The following is a 19,938-nucleotide window of genomic DNA, read 5'->3' as shown; positions in this document are numbered from 1 at the left end:
GTTAAGCACACTTGAACTCTATTCTTTCACTACGTCAACCTTTTTTACCAAAAGTGACTAAAGAATTTCCAACCCACTGCTGTTAATGAGTCATATTAGTCTGAAGTGGCTGCTTTTCAGACACGCTTATGCCATTAGCATTAGCGCCCAGTTTGTTATGTCTGATGGTGGCTGAGTGGAGGCAGGTCGCTAGGTAGGAATTCAGCTTGACAGAAATAAACTACATCTCCTTTAGACAAGTAAGACTCCTATCCACAGGCTCCATTTGAAGTATGTTGCAAAGTACTTCAGCCCACATAATACACATATTCAAAGTACTAAGACATATGTTTTAACCTGCAATAAATTGCAAAGAGAAGAGGCATTTACAGTGTTACGGAAGAGGATTAGGGCCACTGGTGAAAAAAATATTTGAGTTCTGATTTTATTCTCAGAATTCTGACTTTATTCTCAGAATTCTGACTTTAATCTCAGAATTCTGACTTTATTCTCAGAATTCTGACTTTAATCTCAGAATTCTGACTTTATTCTCAGAATTCTGAGATTAAACTCAGAATTCTGACTTTATTCTCAGAATTCTGAGATTAAAGTCAGAATTCTGACTTTATTCTCAGAAGTATGGGTAACTGTAAGGGACCAATGAGGGAGTAACTTTGAATGATGGAGAACCACACACTGAACATGTCGAACTTGGATATAAGTGAGTTTTTGCGTAGTCGAGGGGTCCCAGATGAAGCAATTACATTACTGGAAGAACAAAAGGTGAGTAAAAGAGAATTATACGTTGGTTTGGTGCCTGGTGTTTGTAAAGACTACAGAAATGCTGCGGATATGAAATGCACACACGAGTTAGCTAGCAACGTTAGCATGTTTTTAAGCTTATTGCATGTTTCTGACGTGCAGTGTCCGCTGATGAGACACTTGTTTTAGTATGAAACTCTGTTCTTTGGTATTTTTAATGTTTTAACGACAGAGTTGGATTATCACAAGTTAATTCATCCACCAATTAAACTGGGCTGTGGACAAATATAAGTTAAATTAAGCAAATAAAGGAGTATGACAAGGAGTGTACAAAGTTACTGGCAGACATTGTATGATTTCAAGTTTATATAAATATATGCACAGGTATTTTACTCCTTAGAATAAATGAACCTATCAATTTGCTTTTGAACCATTGTATTTAAAATGATTGAGAGATCTGGTAAATCTTGTCTAGTTGTCAAAGGTTTCAGTTGGAGTGACACAGAGCCTACTTTGAAAAGGGTCGATTTGTGAGGCTTAACCTTATTATTTATGGAATATGCACTTTGGAGATAATTGTCTTTTTTCTTTGTTATTCTGTGCAGATTGACAGCGACGTCATCGTGCTCATGGATGATGCAATGCTGGCAAATTACATCCCCTCCTATGGAGACCGAATCTTCAATTACTGTTAAAGCCTTCCCTCAGTATGATTTGATTAGTTTTGCTGCTCACAACAATGCCTGCTATGTCAGATTTGGATGAATATATCAAACTCTACTTCAGACTTTCTTTCAGTAACAAAGAAATACTTACAATTTTAGCACACAACAGTCAAATAGTAATAAGTGTCCAGACTTTAAAGAGAATTTGTAGAAGACTTGGTCTGTTCAGAAGGAAGAACCAGTCTGACTTGGATGAAGTGCTGGCCTTTGTTCAACATGAGATCATGACCAATGGACAGATGCAGGGTTACCGTTGGCTACATCTTCGTGCAGTTCAACGGGGATTTGTTGTATCATAAGATACCATCAGACGCATCATCAAATTGGTTGATCCACAAGGTGTGGAATTAAGACGAGCCAGATGCTTGAGAAGACGTCAATACAGCTGCAGAGGGCCAAATGCGCTTTGGCATATGGATGGCTATGATAAGTTAAAGCCCTATGGCATTGCCATCAATGGCTGTATAGATTGCTTTAGTCGCTATGTGTTATGGATGGAGGCCTATACTACGAACAGTGATCCTAAAGTAGTTGCAAGTTACTTCATCAAAACCGTTTCAAGCATAGGGGGATGTCCAGAGAGGATTCTTGCAGACAGGGGAACAGAAAATGGTTGTGTAGAAGAAATGCAGATATTTTTGCGGCGCAACCACCCAGACAGTTTTGCAGGGGAGAGAAGTTTCCTTTATGGAAGAAAGGATGGAATGCTCCAGCAGATCCACTTGATGCAGCTGATCTGTACATCTTGTTAAGAGAGGAAATACAGAAAATTATTTGATGTGTTTAAGATGAATGGATGTTGGATGCAAACAAAATGCCAACTCTTAAGAGATGAAATTAGAAAACTACAATTCAAGACCCTTAATAAAAATGGCAATTGTAGTTACATTTTTATTTTAAAAAGTAATTAGTCAATTTGTTTTTTTCTGCAAAAAATGGGGACAAATAAAAGTGTTAAGTACTATGCAGTGAGGACATATGAGGAATAAACTGGGTTATAGAGCTTGTAAGCAGTGAAAGAACTTAAGATGGTTTAAAACAACCCACCATAGTGTTATATGTATATTAAGTTGTTTTAATTTGCCAAATATGTATCAAAAATATAGACCTTGCTATTCTTTGTGTTCCTAAGAAATGTTTGACCCCCAGCAACACCATTTTCATGTATTTCTCTAATCATTGTGTATCTACTATTAAAACTTTCAGCATAACTGTTTTAGTTTTTGTGTAAGATCAGCTCTTTCTAGGTAAATTGCTAGCTCTGTTTAATTGTGACTAGTTGACACCTTGCACTGGGTGACTTGTTTTTAATCCCAGTGGAAGTCAGAATTCTGAGATTAAAGTCAGAATTCTGAGCATAAAGTAAGAATTCTGAATTCTGAGATTAAAGTCAGAATTCTGAGAATAAAGTCAGAATTCTGAGATTAAAGTCAGAATTCTGAGATTAAAGTCAGAATTCTGAGAATAAAGTCAGAATTATGACTTAAATCTCAGAATTCTGAGATTAAAGTCAGAATTCTGAGAATAAAGTCAAAATTCTGAACTCAAATATTTTTTTCACCAGTGGCCCTAATCCTCTTCCGTACAGTGTTGACACAAGTCGTGTCCGCTGAAATGAAACTCCAAAATAAGGTTTAATCTAACATACTCACACACACACACATTTACACATCTAGGCACTTTCACAGCTCCCTATTTTCATCTCTTAAATGTCAGTGTGGGCCTTTAAACCAGTTGCCAGTGAGCAAGCAGGGAAGAGGGGGGCTGAGAGTTCAAAGTGGTCAGGCAGCATGGATGTAATTTCCTCCTTTTAGCCCCCCGACTGAATTACTGAGCAAAGAGGCCACCTCGACTGGGAGCCGCAAAGGAGAGCGAACACGGGAGCACAGGCGAGTGGGTTCAGGAGGGATGGGGGGGCGGGAGTAGGGGAATAGATGGGGAGATAAGTGGAAAAGAAAGGCGAGAAAGGGCCAGGGAAACAGCCATGGACTTTCCGATCTTATCACCAGTATCCATCTTAACATCTTTACCTTGTATAAGAGGTGCACATGAGATGTGGAAAGGAGTAAAGACTGTGGGGGTTACATTAGCTGTGTATTATGTGAAGCCTTAAGTCATGCATAAGCAAATTAATGTTTTTTTTCATAGTTTGCACAGCATTCCATTAAGGTTGGTTATTAGGAGTGAAAAATGCTTCTCGTGGACTGACAAAAAAGAAATGACAGCAACATGTAGCTGAAATTCGGATGCATCACCACGCTTCTGGTTTTCATGAACATCGTTTTTGATTTTTGAGTTATTGAACAGTGTTGGGAGCGTTTTAAAGCAGCCGGCACCAAGGGCTTTAGTGGTCTGCGATATATACAAAAACACATTCCAAGCACATACACACACACAATCAAATCTCACACAAACACACATACTTTTTCAGTCTAACCTGCTCCCCTCCGTGCCTTGCCCAAAAAGAGGATTGAAGCCATACATAATTGATACACTCCTAGCTGTATTGACTGGTTGGATTTTTTTTTTATCCTCCTCACTGGTCGATTCCCTCACTCCATTATTTCTACGCTGGCGCTACCTTCGCTGCCTCACATCCCCCTGTGACTCCTCCTTCTAGTCCTCTAGTCTCTAATAGCTAAACACATACACACACACAATCACACAATCTCACTCACACACACACACAAACGCACAGATGAGGAGACAGCTCCCTCTGCCTCCTCCACCTTCCTCATTGCCCATTGCGCCACTTTGTCTTTAATCCATACAGTTGGCCATCAGTCTAGGGGACACATGCTGAAATTCAATGCCGGTTTGTGCTAGTGTGTGTGCTCCGTGTGGTGTGTTGCACAGGGTCACTGTATAGGGGGAGAAAGGGTTTCTTACCACCCAGAGCTGAGAGAGGGATCAATAATTTGTAGGTCCTAAAATGTGCATTTAAAGTTTTCAAAACAAATGCGACTTTCTGAAAATGTTGACACACTGCTGCAGGCCGTTCTCATGAATCATTCGTACATATAGCTACCAAAAGTAAAGCACCGTAATTCGTATGTACTCTACACATCTATTGCTCCACGCACCACATTGACTGCTGCTGTATCGGAGCGCTGTGGTCTGTGGCGGAAGGAGGTCGGGGTGGATGGGGTAGGTCATAAAACACAGGGCAGGGCTTTCATGCGGGGGAGAGTTTGTGTCATGGGGAAAACACAAGACTTTCCAAAGAAAACGCGTGTTTGTGTCGCAGGAGTACTACTCAAAGGGACCAGTGTTTTAATCCAAACCACAGTGTTTTTTTCTAATCCTAACTAGTCGTTTTGGTGCCTGAACTTAACTGTCGTCGCCGTATGACTGCCACCTTTTGTCGGCTAAACTCAACAGCAGTGGCCACTGAAAGGACAGTCACTCCGCGGTGCCCTGTACCCGGCTCACAGTCACCTTTTCTCGGCTAAATTTAACTGGAGTGAACGCTAAGCTTTTCTGTCACGTGACCGTCCATCACTTGACCAGCTGGCAGTGGTCATTTCGTAGGCTAACACGCAAACTGTTGCGCATAAGTTTTCGAATGATATCATACGAACCCATTCATGAGAATGCATTTACTGCTTTGCTATCTGAGATGAACTGAACAGAGGATCTCTGGTGAAAACGGATGAGGCAACTAGTATAATCGTATCTAAAACATATATGTTTGTGATGTACAGTATATCCTATAACTGATCAGTAAGTTGTTGTGTGAAAGGATAAATATTGGGTCTTTGGTTTGGGATGGATTGAATAATGGAGGTGTGGATCAACCTAAATATCCCTACAGAAATGGTACGCTATGTTACAATCTGCCAGAATTTTAGGAATAGTCCAGTGGCATATTTGTTCCGTCAGCACTTCCATGTCATTTGAAGGAAGCAGAAGAAGAGCTTGGATGTCTGCGGGCAACAAAAACCACCATGGCTGGACAGACGAACACACGAGCACCACCTACAGCAACTCATGTCCACTGACAATCCTTCAGAAAAGACGCCAAGGTCTTGGCCGCATGCATTCCACCACAGACGCCACAACAATGACTGCTCATCACGAGAAGAAAACATTGAAGCATATTATTACCACTTTAGATATGCGGTTATCGTTCCTGCCTCAGAGTTCAAATGGCGGTCAGGAGGCGCACGCCTGACCTGTTCCTCGCCTTCTTTTCCTGCCTGGCAGTTTGTCCCCGACCAGTCTGTTACTTCTGATGAGCTGCCAGGGACCAGGCCTGCCCAGGACCGACGGGGTACGGGTGGGGGGGGTTTAAAGCCCTAAAATGGGGTTCAGGTGGGGGTGTTGTTGGGCTACCGATGCACTTTGGCATGGGGATTTGGAAACAGCAGTTCTGCTTGATCAAAGTATGATAGCTAGATATCCACCATAGTCTAGTATCAATTCAGAGAGAGTTATTGTAGCTGCCCCCCTCTCCTCATTCTCTTTCAGTCTTTATACCCAGCCTGTGTGGTGCTACTGTGTCTTGATGTTTTCAATTGACCCAAATCTAGGAGCTCAGGCCAAATCCAATAAACAAAATGTGTGTGTGTGTGTGTGTGTGTGTGTGTTCTTTCTGTTTGTGTGGGTGAATAGACAGAGAGAAATAGGGGAGAGATGGGCCGAGAGAGCTAGCTGTGACAATAAAGGTTAAAAGCTCCCATTTTCACACCAAATCATTTCTGGAGTATGCAATATGACTGTTTGTAGATGAGGCGAGCTGTATCGTTTCATTTTTGCTTCAGCATTTTCTTTCTCCCAGGTTTAGCCTCTTAAAATCAATAAATGCTATCTACTCTGAATGCTATCTCCTGTGCTTTAAAATCAGTTATTCTGAAAACCACACAATATAAAAAAAAAGGGGGGCTGACCTTCAGAAAACACACAATAGTAGTCTACGTCCCATTGAATTCTCCCTACTACCATTTATTACGGAATCTATCCCGCATCAGTGCTGTAGATAGTTTTTTAATAAATGGGATACAGTAGAAGGAAATCAATATTGCGTATTTCTAAACTTGTTTCTCTCTCAAACGGCTTGTCGGGGAGCCCCCTGACATCTGTTACAAGAACACAAAAAACAAGTATTCTAAAAGAAATGCATTAACGGTGGAACTGAGCGGTTGATAGCAACAGCACATCTCCGGGGCATAAAGATTGTAGTTTTTTTTTATGCACGCGATGAGGAGGATTTTTATGTGTAGCCGTTAATGTGCACATGTGGTTGTAACTAATTACTTTTACACATTTGCTCTTGGAATGTGGGTTTTAAGCCATCATCAAAGCTCCCAGCTGTTGTGGTGTCCTTGCACAGTCCACTCAAGGCCTCCCAAGGGATCAGCACCCGCGCACCCCCAACAACCACACAAATGCCTCTGCTCTGTCCTTAATCACGCTGGCTTTAATTGGTGGTGGAGTCTGGAGGCCTGATTCTCCTCGGACCAGCCACAACAATTCAAAAGAACCCCACAGCCTTTCTCTCAGGGCCAGCCAGGCTTAGGATGAGATATTGATGATTGGGTTGAACCACTTCGCTGACCTTAACTCTCAGACTGCTAAAAAAACAAAAAACACCTAGAAAAGTAATTTATTCTAATTTTCACTGTTACAAATTCCTGTAACAAGGTCAAAAGGGTGAGATAGCCCTTGCTGTCAATGCAGAGTTGAGTCTGTGTTACTGTGAGAGAATGCTGTCCTTTGGGGGTGGATGTCAACAAGCTGGACGAGACGTCTGTGCCACAACACTGCAGAGTGGATTTGTTTGGGTCTTAGAGTACAGTGGGGAGGATTTTGTGAGTTGAGGAAAAGAGAGGACCAGAAAGAGGAGGAGAGAGCGGGAAAGAGACGAGGGAGATGTGGCTGCTGTCCTTAGGAGGGGCCTCAGTGGGATTACTAGAGCAGATTAAAGAGTGGCTGCTCAGGGAAATGGCTCAGCCGTCCTAGTGTAGTTAGCCTGGACACAGGAAACACTGGCTGCCGGGTCACTGTGGGACTGAGAGACTCAGGGCCATGCTGCTTTCATTGGTTTTCATTCATTCAGCAGCAAGTATTTGCTCTGCTTTTGTGCCTTTGTCATTAAGCCCCCTCAAACACACACACACACACACACACACACACTCACACACTGATACCCCTCCTATGCTTTCCTTCTTTCTCTCTCTCTCTCTCTGCTGGAATGGGTATTGTGTTCATGATCGATGTGCCTCATTCCAGTGACGAGGTAGCCTGGCTAACTGTCATTAAAAATGGATAGGGTGTAGGGGAGTTGTGTGTGTGTGTGTGTGTGTGTGTGTGTGTGTGTGTGTCTATATGTTTAAAAGGAGGTGTAGGTGGCAGGAAGTCCCAGAGGTGCCAGCTGTTTACCGCGCACCGCTGAAGGTTTTGAAGGTTGGAGGGAGTGGTGGTGGATGTGGGGGTGTTCCTGAGGTCAGAGCCAGGCCTGTTGCCTTGGCAACAGCTTGCAAAATAGCTTCCTCTGAATTACTGGTGACGGTGGGATTTTTCTCTTTTCTGCGGCTTTCTCTCTCGCTCAGCATGGCGAGGCACATCTGGCACCACAGAGACTAGGTCTCATCAGAACACAAAGCAATGGGCCATTTCCACTCTGCTCTGTCCTCCTTTTATCTCCCCCAGTCTTTTTTTTTTTTTTGTTGTCTTCTTTTCCTGTCCTGCCCCTGTGCCCCCATCCATCACAGAGGTGCAGTGAGCATGGCTGGGTCTGAGGGCAGCAGGGCAGAGGAGCTGAAATGGAGCCACCATTCACAGGTGGCCAGAAATAACGGTGGAAAATAAATATTTTATCCTCCGGCCTTTTTTCTCTCAGTGCTAGCAAGGCAGTAGCAAGTTTATTGTGCAATTCACGCACCTCTATTTCTCTGTGACATACTCTTAAGACGATACTCCTAACCCCCTGATTTGTGTCGTTGTTGAAGCAAACAACTGCAACAGAAATAAGCTACATCCATTATTATTAAAAATGACATAATGAAAGTTCTCATGTAGGTGGTCCCAAATGGCAGCAAGAGTTGCCGGATTGAATTTAGAAGACTTTATTACACAATGTTACTCACATTAGGTTAGGCCAACTGCTGTTCTTGATCTTGATCGGATTTTGGTTGATTTGAACTTTTGTATTTTTGCATTAAAATCTCACCCAGTGATGCGTTAAGGCTGGGCTTTATTACTTGTGCCCAAATCCCTATAGGGTTCAGTACAAGAGAAGACACCCCTGGTTTAGTGAAGGCTTGGCTATAATAACAGAAACTGAAGCCTATTCAGCATGAGCCTTTGAAAGAGAGGAAGCTGTTGTTTTAACCCGCGGCCGTCAGTCAGTCACCCAGATTGCTCCAGTCTGCGACTCCACTGTAGCCTCTCTGGTTGAATAACCCCCTGCTAAGGTCATCTTAAGCAGGAATTTTATTAGCATTCATTTACCAGAGCGCAGTACTTCTCACCGACGATGCTCAGTCTAGCTCAGGTCAGCTGTGGGTATGAATGTGTTCTCGGGAAACCGAGACAGACAGTCGAGAAAGTCGGAGGCATTATCAGACCGTGCGCTGCGCTTCTTTGTCTGCCTTGAAAACACAGGAACAACAATCTGCACATCCGTTATGGCGCTGTGCATGTGTGCCTACAAACGCGCACACACACACACACACACACACACACACACACGCACGCACACACAGTGGGAGAAGGGGCTTCATTGTGCAGCCCTGCTGTGTTGAGTGACTGTAGCGTGTGCTGGGCAACAGCTGCTGTGATCCCCCGCAAACCCTCTCTCACACCTCACCTCCACAACTGGCCCATGCTGGTCCAAACATCCACGCACTCTCTCTCTCTCTCATACACACACACACACACACACACACACACAGACAAATACTGTATATACAGCAGCACAGAGATATACACACTGTATCTCTTTTTCTGTGCTTTTTAAGTTCTCAGGTGTTTGTTTTCCTGTTTCCCTCACTCTCCCTCTACCATATAGCTCCCCCCCCCCCCCCCCTTTTTGTTTCAGTCTGTATCAGCCCGACAGCGGGCTGTGTCTGTCACCCCCATCCCACCCCACCCCCCTACTCCCTGACTTTCCCCCCCCGCTGACAGCTGTCTCCACACTGTAACCCTTTCATGGAGCTGGGCCTCTGTGAAAGTTATACTATATAAAGTTTCACCAGCCTCGCACATGTTTTGGGGGGTTAAGAGGGATTCACTTAGAGACTTTGAGGTACATACATACACCGACTGAGTTGACCGTCTCCCCAGCCAAGTCTCGTTCCTGGTGGGCTTGTTTGTCATCAGTGGCAGCTTCTGCTGCTGATGTGACCCCGTCTGCAGCTCATTACAGCGTGCCACCTGTTTGTCCTGAAGCTACGCGAAACGCACACGCACACACCCGTACGCGCAGACAAATAGAGTTTGTTGAGGTGACAGGGGGTTAATCTAACAGGGGTGTCCATGGCGGAGCTGCCACACAGCGCTAGGACCGTCAACGTCCCACCGTGTCAATGGCTTTCTTTGTCCCCCCCCCCCCCCTGGGCCCGTCTTTCTGTTGCCGCAGGGTTTAGGAGCAGGCAGACAGGTGGAGGGTTATTGAGCTTTTGAAGAGCAAAGACGAAACAAAGAAGAAAAGATATAGGCTGGGGCCCATATAGCTCAGAGTTTTCACAGCAACTGACAGTTTAGCCAACGACAGCTTTTCATTCGCCATTGCAATAGCGGGCCCACGTTACAAATTTTGCTGTCAGCTGTTGTTTTTTTGTTGTTGATACTTTTGTAATAAAGAAAAGCCTTTGAGGGACACCCAGGTGTTATCTCTCTCCAGCTGACAGTTAATTTCAGCCCGCGTTGCTAACAGCAATTAATATCACCCAGTTGTTGGCGATTTGCACAGGGTTCGAGAAACCTTTAAAAGGTGTTATTTGCACCCTTCATTTACTCCCCCACATTTTGCAGAGGAGCCACTTATGAGGCATTCATCTAAGCCTGAAGGTCTGGAGCTGAACGGGGCACACACTGTCAGGGTGTGCTGTCATTATCCAACAAGGTGATTGCCAGGAAATTGGAAGACAGACAGGAGTGAAAATGAATCGGTGTCAGATCTGAAATTCAGACTCTTCTTGTGCCTCGGTTCATCATGCTGTGCAGTATGTGTGTATGTTTACGCCTGCTGACACAGTGAGATGCAGGTGTGACCGGGGCAACCCCATGGGACACACACACACACACACACACACACACACACACACACACACACACACACACACACACACACACATACTGATGTCCAGATCGCACAGACCTGTGTTCTGCACAAACAGACTGAAGGCCATGTGGCTGATCAGAGCGTTGGCTGGCAGGCAGGCAGACAGACAGACAGACACAGCTAGATTCATACACAGACACACACACACACACACACACACACACACACACACACACACACACACTCACACTCATATATAACTGACAGAAGGATGAGTGCATGTTAGGTAGCAGCTGAAAATGGATCACACAACTCTGCTGACACACACTCAGTAGTTAGCTATCTGAGGAGATGTATGATATGATTCAAGAGTCAACATTCAAAATAATTAATACAAATTTCACAATGTTACAGCAGCAAGGTATAGTGCAAAAACGTTAAAAAAAAATCACTGAAGATGAACAAAATAAATAAATATAAGTGAAGAGAAAGATTTTTAGTGCTTCTCCCCGGCGTGGTGGTTACATACAGTATTTAAATTCTCAACTGTGTATTTTCATAAGTTTATTGTCAATGGCTTAAGCACAAGGATGTTTGCTCTTTATTCAAATGATTGTCCAACGGCCCTGTGTGGATTAGCGTGGATTCGTGGGTATGGAGTGTGTTTGCTTTACACTGAAAGTGCTTATTTAAGTTCTTTGCTGTTGACACTTTCAACATGTTTAGCTTTGAAATACCAACGTTCTACTTACACTACAACATTAATAATTACTTTTCAGTTTTACAATTCTGCTGCTGTCATGTATTTGATAAACAAAGCTGATCTTTACACACGCTTGTGGGAAAAAAGGTAGCCCTAGTGTTAATTAAAAAAAAAAGTTTATATAGTTCTACTGTACTTATGGGGTTAAAATGAGCCATTCTCCAATTAAAATCAGTCTTTGTTTGAGTGATCCGATATGGATTCATAAAATCCAGAATTTTAATATATGCCTTTTCACCATGGGTGTATAAGTAAAAAGTACTTTAAACAAACTTTTTGGGGGTCAATTTTAATTTAATTGAAATTAAAACAAACTTTTGCATTATAAAAATATATTTTAGGGTTGCTTCTTGCTTGTACAGTTTACAGCATAAGTTCTCTGAGCTTTAATAGCCAAGGAAAATTGGTATTGTAAGTGTAATTTCCCTAACCTAATTGATAGAGAATCAAATCGTAAATGTAATCGAATTGGGACTCTGTGAATCGGAATCCAATCGATTCGGGAAATAGTTGGCGATACCCAGCCCTAGTAGTTATACTTTTCTAATAAAGCTGAACCTGACAGTAGCTGGTGAAAAACTGCCCCGTCATTCTTAATAATTACTTTTCCAGTTCGTAATCAAGTTGGACTTGAGCAAAGCGTCTGTCCCTCCTCCTCCATGTGTATGTGTGTTTGCACAGGCTCTCCCCAGGTTGACAGGTGCCCTGGTGCAGACAAGAGCCTGTTGATGGCAGAGAATCAGCTTTCTCTGGCCAACTGATCCCACCTGCTCACCACTCTGGCTTAAGATAAAGGCAACAGTTGCCTGTGCAGTTGACATCTCGCACGTTGACACGCAGGGGCACAAGTGCACCCAAACATTTGAGTCCCATCATCCCCTGCTCTACAATGGGTCAACCTAAAACATTAACATTGTTGTAATAACATAGAATTATCATATTTAAATGCTGCCAATACAGAGGCCAATTCCCTACTCTTCCGGTGGACCCCATTAGGATTTTTTTATTTCGGGAAAAACTATGTACTGTAGTGAACGGGGAGAGAGAAATTATTTTTGGATCCTGTTTGAATTGAGCCATGAATTACACATATGATGTTCGTCAATTTAAAAGAGAATTTTGCAACTGAAGAAGGTCTCAGTTAATAGTAGTACCACTTAGTTTAGTGTGAAACTCAGTGAGCTACCTTTCTCGTCTCTGCGATATACGACCCCTTGCTCGCCCCCTCGCTAGCTTAGCTCTGTTCCACAACGCGTGTAACGTTATCTCACCTGGTTTGTGTTATCCAGATAACACACGCGAGATCCGTTGCCTTTTGATGTTTAACTTTTACATCCCGCTACGAAACACCCAAAACGCGGTGGCTTCAGAGAGACGTCACCCAATGCGGCCATGAAGTGTGTAGTCTTTCTTATTACGTATGTTCACAGTCTTATACTTTTAACAGTTTTACAACAAACTAAGACTTTGTTGCATCGGAAAATTACCTTTTTAAATCGACAAACGTCATATGTGTAATTCAGGGCTCAATTCAAACGGGATCAAAAAAAGAATTACTATCTCCCCAATTAACTACCATACATAATTATTTTCTTAAAATTAGGTGCTACGGTGGTCCACAGGAATGGGGAAGGACTTTGGCTCTCTATAAATGAAGAGGCTTGGTTTTGCTTCATGTATCTGAAGTAATATACTATGTAAGTAAATACTTGTCCAATACTTGTTAGTGTGTGACTGACTGATGGTTCCTTTAGTGCAAACAAACACACACACACACACACACACACACCCAGAGGCTTCTTTTTGTGCATCATATGATGTGTGTTGTGCTGCACTTTGACCCAGGGGCGTGGCTAGAAGGGGGGGGCACGGGGTTGTACATTGTGTTGTTTTATCCTATCCAATATTTCTGCCCTCCCCCCAGCCCCCCTTTGACACTTAAAAAAATCCCCTGCTTTAACCCTGGCCCTTTCATGTGCTTTCAGGTTACCCAAGTTCCGATCGAGTCCTGCGAGCAGTACGGGACCTGTGGAGAGTGTTTGAGCTCCGGGGACCCACACTGCGGTTGGTGCGTCCTGCATAATATGTGAGTATGGCTCAATCATCTTCCAGTCAGTTTGCAGATACTTTACATACAGATTTTGTTAGACATCTTGCAAAGTGGCCCCTCTGACAAAGGCAGGCAGGTTTTGTTCCTCATGTTTACTTTATATCAAATGGAGTATGAGGATAGGAGACGGTGTGTCCGGATATGGACAGTTGTGCCTCAGAGGTGCAGAGCCGATTCAGAGCGACTTGCCGCTGCCATAGTGACTACTGCCCTGTTCTGACATGACTTGATATTAACAGGAAATGACACCATTCAATCGGTGTACGACTTATTGGAATTTGAAAAGACACACAAGAACAGAACAAAAAGACTCATCATTTGACAAGTTCTCCTGCTTCCATCTACCATATATGCATGTTGCTGTGTGTCTCTGCATGTTAAATGAACATCTGGTGAAGCCGAAATATATTTGTGGTTCCTGTTCCGAGCAAGTCAGAGGATATTTACCTTTCACTGAAGAAAAAAAAAAAAAAAAAAAAAAGCAGCAGTCATAAGAATTAGCATAGAAGCCATGAGTGACACCTGCTGGCGCTGAAACGTTACTGCAACAAAACTAACTTCTAGAGAGCCAGACAGGAGGAAAAAATGTCATTTTTTATTTAATAAATGAGCTTGAAAAACTATATATATATATATAAACTATATTTGTTGTATTTTGAGTCATTCATTTTTAATTTTTAATTATTAGATGAAAGGATGGAGAGGGTATACTGGGAGACGACATGAATACAACTCACTACTAAAGAAGCTGAAAGACATACTATGCTCTGTCTCCATCTTCCCCTCTTTGTTTCTTAAGCACAACCATACTCTCATCAGTCTCCGTTTCTTTTCAGCTTCTATGTCTTGAATTCCCCACTTACAGCCCCTCCTGAATGCAGCCCCTCTCTCTAAAGGTATAGCTGAATATTTGTGTGTGTCAGAGCCCCGCCGCAATCATCATTATCGTGATGGCAGGCCCGGCAAAGTGCACTTAAAGTAATTTACATCACTCCAAAGCTGGGACAGGACAAATAATTGCCTCGCGACAAGGTAATTCAGCATGTGCCTGCCGAGGTACAGGAGGGGCCAGCTAAAGCTCCGTATTCTCTGCAGTCTGCGTGCCTTCACACAGGGATCATTTACCACAACATTAGCCTCCGTGCTAGGCTGTTAATCATATGCTTTTGTGTAGGTGTAATAGGGAATGAAGTAATTTAGGTTAGTAGGAATTTGAATCCACAGCGTGATGCTAAAAGGTGATTTCTTTTTTTTTCTTTTTTTAAAGCTGTTCTGGTGAAAGCAGCGGTGAGGCAGGAACAGCTGTTTGGTGTGTAAATGCCTTCTCGAGTCAGTGCGCGGGGGCTTGTGTCTGAACGTGTGTGCGTGCACATGGGTTCGATTTTTGTGTACAAGCACAAACACTTGTGTGGACCGCTGTACTGTACCGTGGGGAGAAAAGGTCAGCACCCCGATTCGCGTCAGATCAGCCATCTGTTCTCTCAGCGCAGCGGACCCTCGTGCCACCTGTCTCTGGCCCTAATACCCCTTTCTCTGTCCTGACCCTGCAATGAGTGTGGCAGGACCCCTGTCAGCTCTGGCTGAGTTACCGCAGAGAGGAGAAGAAGTTAAAGGAGGAATAGTTGTTCTTTCTGCTGCTCGTGTGGACTTCTGTGGACTTGCATGTGCATTTCCGCATAATAAACGGAGGATGCAAATGCCAGGGATTAAATAAAAAAACCAAAACGAAAATATGCGATTGAGCTTCTTCTACTGTAGACAAAGCATTCATGTCATTGCATAAGTGGGGTGTTTGGGGTGTACGTAACTGCTTAGTCCCCGGTTCAAATCCAGACACACCTCACTCGCCATAGTAGCGGCTAAAACAAAACGTCACAGCATTGAAATGTAATGGAGTTGCAGGTGCTCAATTAATTATGTCATCTTGTCAAGTCCTCTTGAACTACTCGCAAGAGAGTTGATGGAAACAGGCACTTATTTGCCCTGACATTTAGACATTTGCACAGGATTTTAATGGAAACACAATTAACGACTTAGCAAAGTAAAATGAGATAATACCTGTGGATCTGAAAGGGGTTTGCTACATGGGTTTAGTTAGCACTAGCACCGCATGAATGTAAAACATAACCAAGAGTAGAAGGAAGAATCTGTCAAATACCGCTGGAGAAAAGCAGCTGCGCCCTTCTGGTAAAGAGCTCCTCTTATCCCACACAACCAAAATTACATTTCTTGCCAGCCGTGGTGCCATCCACAGCTGTGATCCCTACCGCTTCCCTCTGCCCCCTTTTCCTTCCATTTCTCCAGTTCTTCATCATCTCTCCCTGAGCCACTGTTGGTTTTATGAAATTAGCTTTCTCTCCCTCTCCCATGTTTGCGTGCACCTCCCTTACGGCAAAGCTAGCACGTAAGCTATGCCACTCATCTCCTCTCAGCTCACTGCCGCACTGTCTCCCATTTAGACACTCTTCCCTCTGGAATAAGCTCTTCCTCACTCCAGAGATGCTTGCCACACACCAACACCCATCACTTTGATCACCCCCCCCTCCCTCCCTCCTTCTACAGCTGCCATCCACAATATCCATCCTCTTTTCTCCTCCTCCAAACACTGTGTCCCCCCTCCCCTCCCCTCCCCTTTTTTCTTTATGTTTGTGCTCGGACGCTCATTGAAGTGCAGCATTCTAAGGTGGCTAATTAGGAACATAGGAGGACATTAGCTTGGTTTGCGATGATGAGGAGAAGGAGAGAATGCGAGGGAGGCTTTGGGCTGGCCAGGAGTGGCGTCTCTGTCTTCCCTGTCTTTCTGCTCTCTTTCTTCTTCCTCTGATTCAGTGTGGTGTGAGACTCTAACGTCCTTTAATTACCAGCAGCTGCTAGGCATCCACTGAATGCACGAAGAATAGGAGGAGGGGGGGAGAATGAGGGGAAGAGAATGAGAGAGTGTTTGATGCCGCACACTCATCGACCCACAAAACCGAGCAGCGTTTTGATTGCGGCTCAAAGGGAGCTCATCATCTCGAGCGCTCTCCAGTCGCAGTCCTGTGAATGGGTGGTTCAGCCTCCGTCTGACCACAATCCAAAAACACGGAGCGCCGGCGATGCTTTCTCTCCATCGCTCCCTGCTTCTCGTCGCCGTTAGATTAGCTCTCTAATCATTGTGCCCCCAAAAAAGAGGCCTTTCCATCACGAAATGAGCCCGCATAACTCTGTTCTCCATCCGTTCAGCTCGCTCACACATTCCAGGAGAAGGTTTTGTTGAGATTTGTCAGGATTAGTCTTCAGGGCTGAGATCCAGTGACAAGGTCAGCAGTTGACCAGTGTAGCGAGTTTTGCTATAATACTATTCATTATAAGAGTTGCATCTCGACTGAAGTAGTGAATGATTATGCAGTCTGGATCAACGCAAGTACATTTCCAGGATAATTGCCTGACGCACGTGCCTCACCTACCGCTCTCTGGGTGTCGCCGTTCTCAAACTCTCTTCGCTTCGGGAAACGACAACAACCTTCGAGATAGCGAGCTACACGCTGAAAATGGCGAGTTTTGAAGAAAATGTGGTTTGTGCAATAAGATAGGCCTGCGTGGCTCTTTCGCCGAATGTAAAGATTTACAAAGAATAAGTTTACAGAATTTCCTCTCTAACTGGGACGTTTTGGGACCGATTGGTGGGATTGCTGTGGACGAAGTACACACGGCGGTACACTGGTTAGAGCTAATGAGGTTTAACCATGTCTCCAGCTAATTTAAATAGCTCACGTTGCTGTATTGTGTGAACAGTTGACTTTATTTAATATTGTAAGTGGCGTTTTCTTTTGCGGGGTGCAAATGTTCCACCAAAACTAGTTCCTTCCCGAGACTATTTATCAGAGCCACCGTCGCTGCGTCCGGAGCTTAGCGCTGCCCAAGACCGTTGTGATCGGTTTAAAGAAATGCTAACAACCCAGAGTGTTTTTTTTTTCTCCTATCCCAGAATGTATATGTGGTGTGGTGTAGCCAGACCTTACTCCACAGCGCTGTGGAGATAGGTCTGGCAATGCGGGCCTAATGATCATGTGATATGTGCTGAGGAAATTCTGTACAGTATGTCGAAATCAGCGCTAGTTTGTTGTGTGGATGACAGCTTAGGGCTATTGGTGTAGTAGGCCCCAGCAGACAGTGAGTCAGCATTTGAAGGTTGCTCTAAGCAGAATAACATATTACTACTACACTGTGATACTGCATTGCATTGTACTGTCAGTCTGCATGTGGCTGAACTGCTCAGATCCGTTTCAGTAACAACCCACACAGCAGCCTGAACGGCACAGCTGTCCACTTGTCTCAAATTGGCGTTATGAGCTTAAACGCTGTCAAACCCTTTGTTTAGCATCCTGGTTCGGAGCACATTATATGGGTACACTTTGTCAACTGCAAGAGACGGCGTTCGGGACACGGACAATTCTTTAACAGACCCATGGTTTTAAGAGAAAGGAGGTAGGGATTTGAGACAGGAAGTCATTTAGCAACTTAAAACCAGACGCCACAGCCAACCAACTACAAGCGATTTCTTTTCTTATTTTATTTTTTTCTTCATGCAATCATTACACTCCTACGAATGACGTCAAACAGCGGCCATCAAATCTCCTCTAATTTACCAGTGGCAACAACAATTAGCCCAGCAATGAAAATGGCTGCTTCAGCCCATTGTGGATGTCAGACTGAGTGTCTAATGGCCGTCTCATCAGCTACAGCCACAGTTAGCAGTCAGAGGGAGGCTGCATCCATCTTACCAATTGGGCCTAATGAGATATTGATCACGAACATGTAGGTCTATCATTATTTCCATAGATTCCTAGCACACAGAGCCAGTACACGATGGCTACATGATGGCTGAAATACTGCACCAGTATATACTGTACATATATAATAAGGGCTGCTCGATTGTGAGAAAAAAAAAGAAAAGAAAAAAATCAAAATCACAATTACTTTGGTCAATATTGAAATCCCGATTATTGAACACGATTGATTTTTGGCAAGATGTTGCATTTATTGAACTTAGAAACCGTTAAAAACGAATCAACAGTGAAAACATCTTGAACTGTGAATTCCCCTTCAGAACACAAGACAAAATTAGAGTTTACTTGAAAAAAATGCAACGTGCAAAATAATCAGTCATTGTTTTTCTGATCGAATTTGATTCATTGCACAGCCCTGCATGTAATACAGTTTATGATCCTATAAACCCCAGTGTGTCTGTATCTCTTGCTTGCTCACTCATTTTCTTTTTGAGATGCTTCCATCCCCGCGCTGCTTTTTCTCTCTACTCAGCCCACGCAAGTGGAGCTGTAGCTTGATGCAGAGCACTGAGCAATGGTCTCTCCTCTCCATTCTCTCCTTTTCCTTCCCCTCGCCTGATATCTTTAACGGAGTCTGACACACTGGGTTTGCATAAACCATACATGTGTGTTTGTGTGTGTGTGTCTGTTCATGCAGGTGTCTGTCATGTGTGAACAGTGCCTTCCGCTGCCACTGGTGCAAGTACCGCAACTTGTGTACCCATGACCCCTCCAGCTGGCGCGCATGTGCCTGTGAGTGTGTGTTTTTAAACGAGTCGACTCAAGTTTACACCACTATAGCTTCCCAATCTATGAGAAGATGAAGTGAATGGGTTGAGGGCATACTGTGCTCTGTGTCCTGTGGGCGCTGTCCTGCAGTGACATTATCAGTCGCCACAGGAGACGGACCATGAGCTGCAGTGGTTGCTTTGACCCCTGACATGAACTGTACACAACGTTAGCTTTCAAACTGTGACCTCACATGTCAGCCTCAGCCCACACAGCAACCGGAGCTGGTGCGGTTTACCAAACCTGCTTTTTTCAAAAACACATTTTATTATTATTATTCCTCCTTCACTTTCCTTCTTGCCTCCTGTGGTATGTGTTTGAAATGGATGTTCTCACGGTTAGGGCTGCTCGATTATGGAAGAAATCACAATTATTCTGGTCAATGTTAATGTCAAAGTGCTCATTTTATGCTTTTTGCCATTTTCCCTTTCCTTTATTGTGTTATATATCTTTTTTGTGCATGTAATAGGTTTACAAAGTGAAAAAGCCCAAAGTCCCCCCCAAAGGGACTTACCATCTCCAACAGAAAACACTGTTCACCAACTGCTCCAAACAGCTCTGTTGTAGTCCAGCCTTTACTTCAGAGACAAACGTGGTCACTTTGTAACACAGGTTATAATGCTCGCCTAGCTGCTAGCGTGGCACGCCCTCATACTCTGCTTCTGACTGGCTAGTAGTCCAGTAGTCCTAGGTACTGGCATGTGCGACTCCCAACAAAGATGGGATAGAAGTGAGATGTTTCACTCTGTAGCTAAAAACAGAGAGCTCAACACACA

General features: G+C 43.9%; 1 protein-coding gene across 1 annotated transcript in view; it reads left to right on the top strand.

Annotated features, from left to right (window-relative positions):
- The window catches only part of plxna2 (plexin A2), a 212,695-nt gene that overhangs the window by 98,377 nt on the left and 94,380 nt on the right, over window positions 1-19,938 (top strand). The window contains exon 6 of the mRNA XM_028582483.1: window positions 13,441-13,541. Within this exon, the coding sequence (XP_028438284.1) occupies window positions 13,441-13,541 (101 nt within the window). The remainder of the gene's footprint in view (window positions 1-13,440; window positions 13,542-19,938) is intronic.

Source organism: Perca flavescens, chromosome 7, assembly GCF_004354835.1.
Source record: "Perca flavescens isolate YP-PL-M2 chromosome 7, PFLA_1.0, whole genome shotgun sequence".
NCBI classification, from domain to species: Eukaryota; Metazoa; Chordata; class Actinopteri; order Perciformes; family Percidae; genus Perca; species Perca flavescens.
The sequence above is the reverse complement of the archived record's forward strand: the minus strand, read 5'-3'. Positions and strand labels throughout refer to the sequence as shown.